The following is a 17,067-nucleotide window of genomic DNA, read 5'->3' as shown; positions in this document are numbered from 1 at the left end:
GGAGGGGGTTGGAAGGAAGATGGGAAAGCTCAAACTAATAGTGTTTCTTCTGTCTTAATGAGAATTATAAGAGCTTAAACAGGCATCAGTTCCAAGGAGCAGAAATCAAGTAAACTAAAGCCCAATCACACTTGCTTTAAGAGAGCAATTTTGAGTGCATAATAGAAATCTATACTTTCACAGGGCTTCCCTTATCTTTAAAACAAGATTTTATTTATATGAAAATGTGACTCACACAGGGTTATTTTAAGGGCACATTTCAGAGGCTGTGCAAGATAGAGGGTAAGAACACAGACTTCAAGGTCAAAGAGATTTGAGAGCATCCCTAGTCTACCACTTGCAGGTTGTGGGGTCTCTCCATGCCTCAGTTCCCACATTTCCAAGACAAAGGTAACAATAATGTTGACTTCTTAAATTTGCTAGGAGGATTTGAAGTTCCTGGTACAGTGTCTGACACATAATAAATAAATGCTGGATTAATAGAAGGTTTAAGTAGAATATTCATTTTTGACTCTTTGCAACACACACCCACCCACCCACCCACACATACACACACACACACACACACCAACTCTTAAGTCCTTGAAAGAGTAAAGGAAAAGACCAGGAAGATGGTGGAACTGGGAACTCAGAGAAGACTCAGATGGGATCAGTGATCTCTTCTTGCCCTGGCTCTGCCCCGGGGTTCCAGTAATCCACATAAGACCACTGCCACTCATAAGAAGGAGTTGATGGGATGACAATGGTGTTCCCAGCATTTTATGTGTGACCTCCTCCCCTCCTCAGGCCCCTAATGTGGCTGTTGCAGGTGGTGTCTGAGCTTCCCAGACCACCAACCCTCACTGCCCAACCTCATAAACTTCCCTTCTGGACCTTGATATTTCCTGTTGTGTTTTTTTCACCTCCATGCCTTTGCCCACACTGGTCCTTCTTCCAGGAGTGCCCCCCCCCCAACGCCACATCTACAAACTCTTAACAATTTATCTCAGGTGGCATTTACTCCAAGAATACCTCCCTGCTCCCCAACCCATCAGCCAGAGGTGGTCTCTCCCAACTGTAGCATTTTATGGTACTTTATCTTTCTCCCTTGAAATGTAGTTATTTCTTCCATTAGATGATAACCCCCTTGAAGGATCATGTCTGTTTCCTATTTTCAAGGAGCTAGAGAGTTCCATGAATATTTGTGAAGTGATACAATGAATATTCTACTTCATTAATGGATAGTGGAGATACTCTCAGTCAGTTAAGTGTCTGCCTTCGGCTCAGGTCATGATCCCAGGGTCCTGGTTTCGAGCCCCACCTGCATCAGGCTCTCTGCTCAGCAGGGGGTCTGCTTCTCCTTCTCCTACTCCCTCTGTGCTCTCTTGCCCTCTCTCAAAGAAATACAATCTTTAAAATAAAATAAAATACACAAGCAAAAAAATGCCTGGGGAATAAAAAGGCAGAATTTTTAATGCTAATGATGGGTAGATAGGAATTTATTATTTTATCCTCTCTGTGGTAATTCCTATAATAAAAAGTTTCAAAAGAAAATTAGAACAGAGAAGGACAAAGAAGGTCTTCATTTCTATTGGGTAGTCAGATAGGACCTCTGACATTTGGCCTCAGACCTGAAGGTTGAGTAGGAAGGAGCTGAGGGAACTATAACAGGAAAATGCATTCCAACCATAAAGTACAAATGTGCAAACACACTGAGGCAGGAAAAAACAGCATGTTCAAGAACCTCCAAGGAGGCCAGCATGGCCAGAGCAGAAAGACTGAGGGGTAAAAGGGTGCCACATTGTACATTTCCTTTAACCACCTCCTTCTCAACCACCCAAGTGCAATGGAGCCTGAGGGACCTCTGGGGGGAAAGAAGGGGTGATCTAGCCCATGGGGCTCAGGCCCCAGAACTCACTGCAGAATGCTGAGCAGGTGCGTGGAATCTGATGGCTGCAAATGGGTTTGCAGGAGAGGCAGACGTTCAGCAGGGGATCCCAGTACTGTTCTTCAGGGCAGGGCTCCATGGCCATCCCTTTCACAGGTGCTGTAGAGCTGAGAGGCAGGGAGCATGAGGGTAGCTGGACACCCTGCTGTAGGTCAGAACCCAGACAGTCACTCCCACTCACATTCCTACCCTCTGTCTCAGCAAGCGGAGGGGAACCAGACAAGCTAGCTTCCAACCCCAGCTCCACCTACTGGGAGACCTGCAGCAGCCATCTCACTTCCTTGAGCCTCAGTTTCCCCATTTGTGAAATGGCTGTTCTGAGGCTCCCTCTCTCACTTCTGTACCCTTCTCAGCCTTGTTCTTTGCCCTCTTTAATGTGCCTCTTTCTACCACAGTACCTTTGCACAAAATGCTGTTCCTTTCGCATAAAATGCTCTTCTTCCCTGCTCCTCCACTGGTATTTTCTCCTGATCATTTAGACCCCACTGTTTCGATTTCATTTCCTCAGAAAATCCTGATTCTCTTCTCAGATTGCCCCTTTTTCTGAGCAGTGATGTGCCCTTCACTTGTCACTGTTTTCACTTCACTTTTATAAGTGTGACTATTAGATACTGTCTCCCCCATTAACTGTGAGCATCCTTCAGGCAAGAACTCTAACTTTTGTCTTCACTCTGGGTCCTCAGAACCTAGAAAGTGTCCAGGACAGAGCTGGTGCTCATTAAGTGAATTAAAAAAAAAAAAAAAAAAAAGCAGATCTAGCCAGTGCCTAGCATACAGCAAGCATTCAATAAATGTCTATTTCCTTCCTGTTTTCTTTTTTATTGAGATATGAGACACACACAATGATGTGTGTAAAGTGCACAAATCTGAAATGTACAGCTTGATGAATTTTTCCACATGTATACACCTGTGTCACTACAATCCACATCAAGGCACAAGGTATAGATATTTCTTGCACCCTGAAGACTCCCTTGGATCTCCTCCCATCTGATACTTCCAGAGGTCATTTCTTTTTTTTTTTTTAAGATTTTATTTATTTATTTGACAGAGCGAGAGATAGTGAGAGCGGGAACACAAGCAGGGGGAGTGGGAGAGGGAGAAGAAGGCTTCCTGCTGAGCAGGGAGCCCGATGCGGGGCTTGATCCCAGGACCCTGGGATCATGACCTGAGCCAAAGGCAGACGCTTAACTGACTGAGCCACCCAGGCACCCCGGAAATGGATTTTTTTTAAGATTTTTTATTTATTTATTTGACAGAGAGACACAGCGAGAGAGGGAACACAAGCAGGGGGAGTGAGAGAGGGAGAAGCAGGCTTCCTGCCGAGCAGGGAGCCCCATGTGGGACTCGATCCCAGGACCCCGGGATCATGACCTGAACCGAAGGCAGACGCTTAACGACTGAGCCACCCAGGCGCCCTGTCTTTTTTTTTTAAGATTTATTTATTTATTTTAGAGAGAGAGAGCACGAGCAGGAGGGGCAGAGGGGGAAGGAGGTAGAATCTCAAGCAGACAATGTGCTGAGCATGGAGTCTGACACAGGGCTCGATCTCACGAACATAAGATCATGACCTGAGCCAAAACCAAGAATTGGTAGTTCAATTGACTGCACCACCCAGGTGTCCCAGCTCTTATGTCTTTTTTTTTTTTTTAAGATTTTTATTTGTTTGTCAGAGAGAGAGAGACAGAGCACAAGCAGGGGAAGTGGCAAGCAGAGGGAGAAGCAGGCTTCCTACTGAGCAGGGAGCCTGTATGCAGGGCTCGATCCTACCACCCTGGGATCATGACCTGAGACGAAGGCAGACGCTTAACGGCTGAGCCACCCAGGCGCCCTTCCAGAGGTAATTTCGACTCTGATTTTTATCACTGTAGCTTGTTAATATTGCCCATTCTTGAACTTTTGTGTCTGGTTTTGTTGGCTCCATGAGGTATCTGAGACACATCTCTGTCAAGGCTCTATCAGTCATTTGTTTTGTATTGCTGAGTCTTCCATTATATGAATGCATCACCTTTTCTACAATTTTCTGCCTGACTTCATATTAGCTTCACCAGAAACGTCTCCTTTTAAACATTTTTCAGGGCCGTTTGTTTACTCTTTGATGAAAGTAAGCTGAGAAAAGACCAGTGGCTTCTGGTTTAATGTGGCAGCTTAAACACATGGGCTTATCTTCCTTCCCTCTTGAAACCCTACTAAAAGGACAAGAAAAAGATATTTGTCCTCAAAGAGAAAGAGAATGGAAAAAGGTTACTGCAGCAGGGGACAGATGTGAGCAACATCTTGGGATATGGAAGGCATGTGAACTGGGACTGATTTCAGTTAAAGATCTCTCTCCTTCGATGCCCACAGGGAGAAGGACATTGATTTGAGCCACAGAACCCTAGGAAGTCTCTGGAATTGGACGCACCAAGTATCTCTGACAGTGGGGGATGGGAAGGCAAAATGATGAAAGAGGGCTTGACCCCAGCCAAAGCCCATCCCCAGGCAGGTAACGGCCTCTTGACAACCTAAGCAAAAGGTTAGGGGCCTTCTCAGACATAGTTGAGGGTAGCCATAAAGTCCGCTCTCTCCAAAACACAACCTAACAAGTGCTGTGGCCGGGTCTTAAAAAATGTGTCCTTCCCCATCCTGCAACTTGCAGGAAATCAGCAGAATCTGGGAAAACTGATCCAAAGGAAACAACCTAAAGACACTGACTGGGAGATTCTCTCAAGAAAATGACCATGTTTGCTGCTTGACCATCTGAGAGCCAAGCTTCTACATTAACAACCCCATTTGTTTACTCAGAACTTCCAATCAGCTGTTTCTGCCTCAGTCTAAGTTGTGAACCAAGAACCATGGGTCCCCTGATATTGGAGCACCCCCTCTACATGAAAGAGAATTCAAACAAAGCAAGCAGAAAGAACATGCTGGGAGCCAAGAGAGACAATGCAGAGAAGAGAAGAAAACTAAAAGGTGACACCAGCAACAATTGATATCCTCAGAAGGATTGGAGAATTTTTACATTTATGAAAAGGAATGGTGCCCTGTCTTTTAAAAAGAATATGCATAGAAGACATAAGAATTATTAGAAATTAATAATATAATAACTAGAATAAAAACATCAGTAGGAGGGCTGCAAGATGTAATTGAAGAAATGTCCCAGAAAATAAGGAGAGAAAAGATATGAAAATTATGGAATTATTTCGGGAGGTCCAAAGGTTGACTAATGGGAGCTCCAGAGAAAACAGATTTCTAGGATATAGCTTCCAGATTCGAAGAGCCACTCAGGCATCTGGCACAATAAATTCTCACCAGCCATGACCCATCATCATAAAATTTAGGAGGACCAGAGATTAAGAGTACATTCTAAAACCTTCTTGAGAATAGGCAGGTTACCCATAGAGTTCTGTGGGGAAGCTAGTGGACATCTCAAATCAAAACTGGGATGTGAGAACAATGTCTGGGAAGATGGTAGAGTAGAAACTCCAGGAATCTGCCTTTCCACCTAACAGCTGTTGATGGCAGCAACCATCTGGAGGCACTGTTTTGAAACTCTGGACTTACCCAGGGGAAAGCTGGATGAAGAGACTGGTTAAGTTTTTGGAATTTTGGTGCATTTCAGCTTATTTCATGCTGGTGGCTGCCATTCCTCAGTCTCTACCCCATGTATGCAGCAGTGGGAGCAGCTGCTCATATTGCTGGTGCAACTTGCTGGAACCTAGATGGGCAGTGAGGACCTTGTCCTCCAAATATTGGGATTGTAGGTTCTGACTGCTGTTTGCTGTTTTTGAACAGTGAGAGGCTAGCACACAAGTTGGTGGCCATTGTTTCAACCCCCATCAGCTGAAGTGGCTTCCATGAGGATTTATTTATTTTTTTAAAGATTATTTATTTATTTATTTGAGAGAGAGAGAGAGAGGGAGAGGGAGAGCATGAGCAGGTGGGAGGAAGCAGAGGGAAAGGGAGAAGCAGACTCCCCACTGAACAGGGAGCCTGATGTAGGGCTCGATCTCAGGACCCTGAGATCATGACCTGAGCCCAAGGCACACACTTAACTGACTTAGCCACCCAGGCACCCCAAGCATTCCATGGAGATTTAAAGAGACAGTACTCTCCACCACTCTTGGGAGCCAGACTTTTAAGGAAACCTTTGTCAGGTCACTGGCTGACTGCAGAGATAAAGGAACAGAAACTTCAGTGACCACACACAATAAATACAAACTTTCAAAAATAGTTTGGAAAAGCCACAAATGGACTCCAGCCAGCAACAAGCAAGATACAGCAATCCCTGAGGAATGAGAGAACTAGAATTACCACAACATAATACTCAAAATGTCCAGTTCTCAAAAAACTTACAAAACATACAAAGAAACAGGAAAATATGACACATTCACAGAAAAAAAGACTTTGACAGAAATTATCCATGAAGAAGTCTAGACATTGGAAATATTAGTCAAAGATGCTAAATCAACTGTCTTAAATATGTTAAATGAGCTAAAGAAAACCATGGACAAAGAACTAAAGGAAGTCAGAAAAACAATGCATGAATGATGTATGAGAATATGAATAAAGAGATAGAAGTGGTAAAAGAAGGAACCAAAACTTGGAAGCAAGCAAGATTTCCTTCAGTAGGTACATGGATAAATAAACCATGGTACATCTAAACAATGGAATTTATTCAACACTAAAAAGAAATGAGTTATTAGCCATGAAAACACGTGGAGGAATCTTAAATGCGTATTAGTAACTGAAAGAAGCCAAACTGAAAAGTCTACTGTGTGAGTCCAGCTGTATGACATTCTAGAAAAGGCAGGACTATAGAAACAGTAGAAAGATGCGTGGCTCTCAGGGGCTTGGGGAGGGAGAGATAAAGGTGGGATGCAGGGGATTTTATAGGGCACTGAAACTATTGTGTTTGATACTATCATGGTGGATACATGTCCTTACACATATTTGTGAAATCCCATAGAAGGTATAACACCAAAAGTAAATGTTAGTGTAAGCTTATGGACTTTGGGTGATAATGATGTATTAATGTAGATTCGTCAATTGTAACAAATGTACCACTTTATTGCAGGATGCTGGTAGTATAGGGGGCTGTGCATGTTTGGGAGTATGAGTCATAGGGGAACTCTCTGTACTTTCTACTCAATTTTTCTGTGAACCCAAAACTGCTCTAAACAATAGAAACAAACAGAAATTATGGAATTGAAAAGTCCAATAACTGAAATGAAAGAAACTCACTAAAGGGGTTCAACAACAGATTTGGAGAAGGCAGAAGAAAGGATCAGTGAACCTGAAGATAAAACAATTATATTATTTAGTCTGAGAAGCAGAAATTTTTAAAAATGAGGACAAGTGAACAGAATCTGAGGGACTTGTGGGGCCTCATCAAACATGCCATCATAAATTTATAGGAGTTCCAGAAGGAGAGAGAGAGAAAGGGACATAAACAATATTTGAAGAAATAATGGCTGAACATTTCTCAAATCTTAGGAGACACATGAATATAGATGTTCAAAAATCTCAATGAACTCTGAATAAGATAAATCCAAAGAGCCCACACTGAGACACATTATGGAAATGTGGAAACCCAAGGACAAAGAGAAAATTGTAAAACCTGCAACAGAGGAACAACTTGTCACATAGAGGTGATCTTCAATAAAATTAACAGCTAATTTTTCCTCAGAAACCATGGAGGCCAGGAGTCAGTGGGATGATATATGTAAAGTCCTGAAAGGAAAAATTTGCCAACCAAGAATGATATAGCCAGCAAAACTATCCTTCAAGAATGAAGGGGAAATTAAGACATTTCCAGATAAACAGAAGCCAAGGGAATTAATTACCAGTTCATTAGACCTGCCCTACAAGGTATGCTAAAAGGAATCCTTTTTGCTGAAATGAAAGTACCCTAGACATAGACACATCATAAGAACAGATAAGGGACATTGGTAAAGGTAACTACACAGGTAAATATAAAAGCCAGTTTTACTGTACTTTTTGTGTGACTTGTGACTCCTTTTTTTTCTCTATATGATTTAATGAACCAATGCATGAAACAATGACTATGACTATAAACTTTTGTTAATGGACATAAAATGTATAAAGAGGTTATCTGTGACAAAAACAATGTAAATGGGAAGGGACAGAGATATAGGAAGAGAATGTTTGTATATTATTGAAACTAAGTTAGTCTTCAAATTAAGTTGCTATAAGTTTAAGATGTTAATTGTAATCCCCAAGATAATCACTAAGAAAATAACTTTAAAAAATACAAAAAAGGAAAGAAAAAGCAAATAAAATGTTACACACAAGTAAACAGCTAGATACATAAGAGGGTAGTAATGGAGGAATGAGGAACAAAGAACATATAAGACATACAGAAAACAGGTAAATGACAGAAATAAATCCTTTTTTTATCAGTAATCTCATCAAAGTAAATGGACTAAATTCCCCTATTAAAAGGCAGAAGTTGGCAGATTGTATTAAAAAAGAAAACAGTATCCTTCTATATGCCGTCTACAAGAGACTTCCTTTAAATAAAAAGGACACAAAGAGATTGTAAGTAAAACAATGAATAAATATATTCCATGCACATAATAGCCAAAAGAGAGCTGAGGTGTTTATTATTGTCAGACAAAATAGTCCTTTAAGTGAAAGAGGTTATAAGAAACAAAGAAGGACAAAATATATGAATAAAAAGTTTGATACAGCAAGAAGGTTACAAACATACATGCACCTAATAACAATATATGAAACAGAAATTGACAGAATTGAAGGGAGAAAAAGATAGTCTTACAATAATATTTGGATACTTCAATATCCCACTTTCAGTAATGGATAGAAGAACAAGGCAAAAGATTAATAATGAAATAGAGGACTTGAACAACACTATAAACCAATGACGTATAATGGACATAACACAGGGTGTTACACTCAACAACAGCAGAATACACGTTCTTCTCAAGTGTACATGGAATATTCTCTATGATAGACCATATATATTAGATCATAGGGGCATCTGGGTGTCTCAGTTGGTTAAGTGTCCAACTCTTGATTTTGGCTCAGGTCATGATCTTGGCATCGTGAGATCAAGCCCCACGTCGGGCTCCACACTGGCTGTGGAGCCTGCTTAAGATTCTCTCTCTCCCTCTGCCCCTCTGCCTCTTCCCCCCTCACTTCCTCCCCAAAAAACAAAACAACCCCCCCCCATATATTAGGTCACAGAACAAATTTTAACAGGTTTTAAAAATCTGAAACCATTCAAAGTATCTGTTCTGATCAAAATGGAATGAAACTAACAATCAATAACAGAAGGAAAACTGGGAAATTCACAGATATGTGGAAACTGAACAACATACTCTTAAACAACTGCTGTATCAAAGCAGAAATCACAAGGAAAATTAGAAAAATATTGAGATAAACGAAAATGAAAACACAACTTACCAGAAGTTATGGGACACAGCAAAAGTAATGCTAAAGGGGAAATTTATAGCTATAAACACATACACTAAAAAAGAAGAAATTCTCAAATCATAACCTAACTGTACACCATGAAGGACTGGAAAAAGAAGAGTGAACTAAAACCAAAGATGGTGGAGGGAAAGCAATAATAACGATTAGAGTGGAGATAAATAAAATAGGGAACAGAAAAACTGTACTAGAGAGAATCAACAAAACCAAAAGTTGGTTCTTTGAATAGATTAACAAAATTGACAGACCTTGAGCCAGACTGACTAAGAAAAACAGAAGACTCAAACTACTAAAGTCAGAAATGAAAGTGGGACATGAAAAGATGTTCAGCATCACCCATCATCAGGGAAATGCAAATCAAAACTACGACGAAATTATCACCTTATACCTGTCAGAATGGATAAAATAAAAAATACAAGAAACAGCAACTGCTGGTGAGGATGTGGAGAAAAAGGAACCCTCTTGCATTATTGGTGGGAAGGAAAATTGGTGCAGCCACTGTGGAAAACAATATGGAGTTTCCTTAAAAAATTAAAAATAGAACTACCTTATGATCCAGGAATTGCCCTACTGGGTATTTACAAAAAAAACAAAAACACTAATGCAAAGGGATACATGCACCCCTATGTTTGTTGCAGCATTATTTACAATAGCCAAACTATGGAAGCAGCCCAAGTGTCCAAGGATAGACAAATGGATATTTGGTATATATCTACAATGCAATATGACTCAGCCATAAAAAAGAATGAAATCTTGCCATTTGCAAAGACATGGATGGAGCTAGAGAATATTATGCTAAGGGAAATAAGTCAGTCAAAGAAAGACAAATACCTCATGATTTCACTCATATATGGAATTTAAGAAAAAACAAATGAGCAGAGGGGGAAAATAGAGAGAGAGGTAAACCAAGAAACAGACTTAACTATGGAAAACAAACTGATGGTCACGAGAGGGGAGGTGGGTGGGGGGATGGGTGAAATAAGTGATGGGGATTAAAGAGTACACTTATCATGATGAAAATAAAATAAAATGGAAAAAAAGAGATTTAAAAAAATGAAAGTAGGGACATTACTACAGATTTTACAGATTATGAGAATACTATGAACAATTATACATGAAACAAATTGGGTAACCCAGATAAATAGACAAATTCTTAGAAACGTACAATCTACAAAAACTGACACATGAAGAAGGAATATCTGAACAGGTCTATATATAACAAGTAAGGAGATTGAATCTATAATCAGAAACCTCTCAGTGAAAAGCCCATGACCAGATGGTGTCACTGGTGAGTTCAACCAAACATTTAAAGAAGAATTAACACTAATACTTCTCAGACTCTTCTAAAAAATTGAAGAGGAGGGAATACCTCCTAACTCTTTCTATGAGGTCAGCATTACACTGATACCAAAGCCTAATAAAGACAACATAAGAAAAGAAAATTACAGACCAATATGCCTTATGAATATAGATGTAAAAAAAAATAGGGTTCTATACCACACACACACACAAAAAAGTGGGATTTTCTTTTCCTGGAATGCAACTACGATTCATTACACAAAAATCAATCAGTGTGATATACCATATTAAAAGAGTGAAAAGAAAAACTATACGTTCATCACAATTGGTGCTGAAAAAGGATTTGACAAAATTCAACACCTTTCCATGATTAAAAAAAAAAACAGTAAAGTAATAATAGAAGAATTTCTCAATATGATAGAAGCCATATACGAAAAACTCACAGCTGACCTACTCAATGGTGAAAGACTGAAAGCTTCTCTCTTAAGATCAGCAACAAGACAAGAATGCCCACTTTTACTGCATCAATTAAACATAGTACGGAAAGTTCTAGCTAGAGCAATTAGAAAAGAAAAAGAAATAAGACATCCAAATTGGAAAGAAGGAAGTAAAATTATCTCTGTTCACAGATGACATGATCTTATATGTAAAGTCCCTAAAAGTTACACACACACACACGTCGGAGCTAATGTTAAGTTGTAGGATACAAAATCAAAACACGAATATATGTATTTGCAACAAACAATTCTAAAAGGAGATTAAAAAAATAATTCCATTTACAAAGGCATAAAAAAAGAATAAAATGCTTAGGAATAAATTTAACCAAGATGGCAAAAAGTATACACTGAAAAACTACAAAACATTGTTGAAATTAAAGAAGACTTAAATAAAGGACATCATATGTTCATGGACTGGAAGACTTAATATTAAGATGGCAATACTACCCCAAGTGATCTACAGATTCAATGTAATCCTGACAAAATCCCAATAACTTTTTTACACAAATACAAAAATTCATCCCAAAACTTCATATGGAATTGCAAGGGACCCTGAATAAGCCAAAACAACTTTGAAGAATAAGAACAGTTGGAGGACCAACACTTCCTGATTTCAAAACTTATTGCAAAGCTAAAGTAAACAGTTAAGTAGTGTAATACTGGAATAAAGACAGACACACAGACCAGTGGAATGGTCCAGAAATGGACCAGAAATAAACTCTCACATAAATAGTCAATTGATTTTCAACAGGGCCCAAAATATTTCCACGGGGAAAGGACAATCTTCAATAAATGGTGCTGAGAAAACTGGATAGCCACATATGAAAGAATGAAGTTGAACCCTTACCTTACAATACATACAAAAATTAACTTAAAATGCATCAAAACTTACACTTAAGGCTAAAACTATAAAACTTTTAGAAGAAAACATGGGGAAGTCTTCATGCATTGAATCTGGCCATGACACTTTTGATACAACACCTAAATAAATTGGATTTCATCAAAATTTAAAACTTCTGTGCATCAAAAGAGTGAAAAAGGGGAGCTCACAGAATGGGAGCAAGTATCTCTGATAACAAATTAATATGCAGAAGATATGAAGAACTACTGAGACTCAAGAACCAAAAATGAAACCAATCAAGTCAAAACTGGACAAAAGACTTGAATTGACATTTCCCCCAAAGAAGACATCCAAATGGCCTATAAGCATATAAAAATAGTCAACATCATTAGTCATTAGAGAAATTAAAATCAAAACTACAATGAGATACCACCTCATGCTCATTAGAATGGCTATTTTCAAAAAAGGGAAAAATAACAAGTGTTGGCAAGAACCTGAAGAAATTGGAGCCCTCATGTATTGATTATGGGACTCCACAAGGCTGCGACCAGTATAGAAAACAATTTGGCAGTTCCTCAAAAAGTCAAATACAGAGCTACCATTTGGCTCAGCAATTCCGCTCCTAGGAATATATCCAAAGGAACTAAAAGCAGAGATTCAAACAGATACTTGTACACCAACGTTCACAGCAGCATTATTCACAATAGCCAAAAGGTGGAAAACCCAATTGTTCATCACTAGATGAAAGGATAAGTAAAAAGTGCTATCTATACTGAAATATTATATACAATGGAATATTATGCAGCCATCAAAAGGAATGAGATCTTGCCATTTGCAACGACGTGGATGGAACTGGAGGGTATTATGCTGAGCGAAATAAGTCAAACAGAGAAAGACATGTATCATATGACCTCACTGATATGAGGAATTCTTAATCGCAGGAAACAAACTGAAGGTTGCTGGAGTGGGGGGTGGGGTGGGAGGGATGGGGTGACTGGGTGATAGACACTGGGGAGGGTATGTGCTCTGGCAAGCGCTGTGAATTGTGCAAGACTGTTGAATCTCAGATCTGTACCTCTGAAACAAATAATGCAATATATGTTAAGGAAGAAAAAAAAGAAGAAGAAGAAGAAGAAGAAGGTAGCAGGAGGGGAAGAATGAAGCAGGGGAAATCGGAGGGGTAGACGAACCATGAGAGACAGTGGACTCTGAAAAACAAACGGGGTTCTAGAGGGGAGGGGGGTGGGAGGATGGGTTAGCCTGGTGGTGGGTATTGAGGAGGGCACGTTCTGCATGGAGCACTGGGTGTTGTGCACAAACAACGAATCATGGAACACTTCATCTAAAACTAATGATGTAGTGTATGGGGATTAACATAAGAATAAAAAATAAAAAAAATAAATAAATATACTGAAATATTATCCAGTTATTAAAATGAGTGAATTACTGACACGTGCAGCAACATAGAAGAACTTTCTAGACCTTATGCTAAGTGAAATAAGCCAGTCACAAAAGGACAAACGTTGTATGATTCCACTTGCATGAGATACCCAGAATAGGCAAGTTCATAGAGGCAGAAAGCAGACTAGAGGTTACCAGGCACTAGGGGGAGGGGAAACTGGGAGGATGAAAGTTTTGGGTATAGATAGTGGTGATGGTTGCAAAACACTGTGCATGTACTTAATGCCACTGAATTGTACACTTAAAAATGACTAAAATGGTAAATTTTTTTTAAAGATTTTATTTATTTATTTGAAAGAGAGAGCACATGAGAGGGGGGAGGGTCAGAGGGAGAAGCAGACTCCCCGCCGAGCAGGGAGCCCGATGCGGGACTCGATCCCGGGACTCCAGGATCATGACCCGAGCCGAAGGCAGTCGCTTAACCAACTGAGCCACCCAGGCGCCCCTAAAATGGTAAATTTTATTCTGTATATTTTATAAACCAGAAGGAAGAAGATAAGTGGCATAATGCTCCAAATTTATGATAGAAATGTTTTCAGTCTAAAACGCCACATATTATTAATTAAGTGTGGGGTCAAATAAAGATGTTATGAGACCTACAAAGTCTCAAAACTTTTATCTTCCATCCATGCACCATTTCTTGGTAAGTTACTGGGAGATATGCTCCATCAAATGTAGGGAGTAAACAAAACAATGGGGAGTGGGGGAGAAACACAGGCTCCATCTCAGCAAAGAGGTGAAGGTAGAAATTCTCAGAATGTTGGTGAAGGAAGTCTCTGGGGACAGCTGCCTTCAGGCCCAGAGGGAATCCTATCCAGGCTAAAATAAGAGAAAAGAGGAAAGGAAGGTCTCCAATGAAAACATTGAAGCAATAGACAAGTGAGTATGGTTGGCAAACTGACAGGCTGAGTTTGTCACAGAGCTGAGGATAAATTACTAATACGTGCAGAGAAAACTGAGGCGCTATCAAGCCCAGGGAAATCATAGTACATGTATGGCTCAGCTGTGAACAAAAGCCACATCATCATAAATGTGTGAGCAACTGTCAATGAGTAACTCAGAGACTTTGAATTATGTCTGCTATGAAATAGTTTACTCATTTGTGTGAGTGGAGACAGTCATTAGACCACTGTCAATGAACAAAGGCGATACCAGAACTTCTAAGAGAGGACGAAGAAAAGGAAGAACAAAACTGTAGAGGGTTTTACATTTGGGGGCAAACCGATTAGCTGGCCGCCAAGAGGGCAGTCTATCCTTGAACACCTGGGTTGGCTAAAGGGATCCAAAGGAATTTCCATTGTTGATGGATTCTCTGGAAACCCTGAGGGCATCAGAGTGGGCAAATGTGCCAGGCTGTCTGAGTACATTGCTGGTCCTGCCTTATCCCCATGGGGTCAGCCCCATTGTCTGTATCAGACTTGCTCACAGATTCTACTAACTAAACACAGCGCTCTGGGAGATCAGGTGGAGGAGAGGTTGTGTGTACACAGAGGGTGATGTAAGAGTTGAGTTCTTATCTTAGAAAGTAGGAAGTTAATCCATAATGTATAAAATTGAAAAGTCGAGAACTAGCTGTGTATGCCTATTATATTCTGAGACTATTCAAGAGTGAGCCCAATGAAGCTACGAGGTAGCAATGGCTGGGAACCGCTGGACTGTATATCCTAGGCCCAGCATTCCCTAGCTGTGTGACCTTGGGCAGAACTTCACCTCCTGGAAACCCAGTGTCCTCATCTGTAAAATAGGGATGTTATTGCTTACTTCATAAGCCATTGTGAGTATTACATGCATCGCAAGTGCTTTGCCTGGTATGGTACTGCACTATTAGTAAAAGGTTAGCCCTCTGAGCTATTGCCCTTATTAATACTGCCATTCCTTGCAATATTGAGTACTGTACTGGCCAAGGCCTGGACCTGGGTCAAGGGAAGAATAAAAGGGCCAATTCCTGCCACAAGGGCCTAAGACAACTCTGTATCTCTCTCCATGGTGGGGAGAGGGTCCCGTCTCCATGAGAAAGGAGCAGGATGGGTGTAAATCTCAGCTCCTCCTTCTTACTCTTTACAATTTCGCCAAGAAAATCTGTCAATATGACTTGAAAAGAAAGGACAATAAAGGCTTCAAGACAGGAGGAATTTCTCATCCAATTTTTGAGTAAACACAGCATGAACTGGGGGAGCTTTGAGCTAGGCTGTCACTGGTGGGGTGGGGTCAGGAGGGGATTCCAACGTGAAGAAACCTGGTGTGTGCCCTGGAGGAGGTCAGAGCCTGACACCTGGGGCACCTGGGGCACCTGCAGGAAAACTGGCAATGACGACTTACGACCTCGCTTTTATTCACATAAAGAAGAAGGAAGAGGAGGTAGAGGGGTTGGGGTGGTGGGAGAAGTAAGAGGACAAGGGGAGGGGAGGAGACAAAGAAGGAAATGAGAAGGTGGGTTTTCATTTCAGTTAATTGTATGTGATTTCCTACCAGCCTCTTCTCAAATACTGAACACAAGTCAGAGACTGACCCCTGCCAGCCCCCACCCCAAACTACCTTTCAGAGATTCTCAGGATGGTGAGCTCACCATTCCCATGCAGGATCTAAGTCAGAACTAAACTAGGTCCTGAGAATCCTAGTCAAGTCACTTTCTCAGTTTTGGTTTATAAGAGGGGGATGACCATTCCTACCCATTATAATCTTTGCCTCCTGTTAGCTCATTTTGGAAATTGATTTGCCACAGTTCAGGGGCAGAACAAGTGTGAGAGAACTAAAGTGCGTGTGGTGGGGAAAGCGCAGCTCTGGGTCACCACTGAATCACCTTGGAAAAGGCACCTTATCTGCAAAATGGAGGGTACACTTCTCTCAAGGACGTGTACGTGACATGCCTGAGATACAGCTGCCAAGTGGTAGTTACTTGTCTGATATAAGTGGTATAAAATATAATGGATTAATTATGGTCACAATTATAATCATTTTATGGTAATATAAAACCATAGACTCATTTATAATGATAGAATATTAATAATAATAATAATAATAATAATAATAATATAGTATCATCTAATTAGCCCTCCAGGCCTGGGAACTGCTCCCACAATCTCAACTTATGGCATAAGCAAAATAATTTTCTAAAAACACTTGCCCCCATAGCTGCCTTGTCCCCTTGCTTCTCCTCTGAGCTGTCTCACATGTGTCTTCCTGGATGACCATGCAGCCTGAGCATATCCACTTGGTGATATTTCTTGTTTTGTAATTTACATTTGAGGGTGTAGCCATTCTGCCTCCTTACACTGTCTCATTCATCTCTGAATCCGGTGCTTCCCATAACATCAGGACATAGTAGGTCCTTGATAAATGCTTATAAATGACCTTGGACAGCATTGTCCTCAGTAAAGACTTGTGGAATGAAAAGCAGTTTCCATTTTTAAACTGGGTTACAGACAGCTGGACTGGGACAATATTTAAGTTTTACTCTGTCCTCTCTCTTGCCTGCATTTCCTCCATTCAAGTAAGACTCAGGACAGAGATGTCCTGGTGTAGAGAGAGAGGAAAGCAGAAATCTAGACTTTTGATTTTAAAACTTAGGGGAGAGGATTCTTGGCAGAGACAAA

The 17,067-nt window shown here is 40.5% G+C and overlaps 1 protein-coding gene across 1 annotated transcript in view; it reads right to left on the bottom strand.

The window, feature by feature from the left end:
* The window catches only part of TNFRSF13B (TNF receptor superfamily member 13B), a 32,787-nt gene that overhangs the window by 10,027 nt on the left and 5,693 nt on the right, over positions 1–17,067 (bottom strand). Inside the window, exon 2 of the mRNA XM_034989312.1 lies at positions 1,898–2,034. Coding sequence (XP_034845203.1) covers positions 1,898–2,012 — 115 coding nt within the window. The 5' untranslated portion in view covers positions 2,013–2,034. The remainder of the gene's footprint in view (positions 1–1,897; positions 2,035–17,067) is intronic.

Source organism: Mirounga leonina, unplaced genomic scaffold, assembly GCF_011800145.1.
Source record: "Mirounga leonina isolate KUSES-001 unplaced genomic scaffold, KU_Mleo_1.0 Mir_488, whole genome shotgun sequence".
Lineage (NCBI taxonomy): Eukaryota > Metazoa > Chordata > Mammalia > Carnivora > Phocidae > Mirounga > Mirounga leonina.
This window is presented reverse-complemented; position numbering and strand designations above follow the sequence as displayed.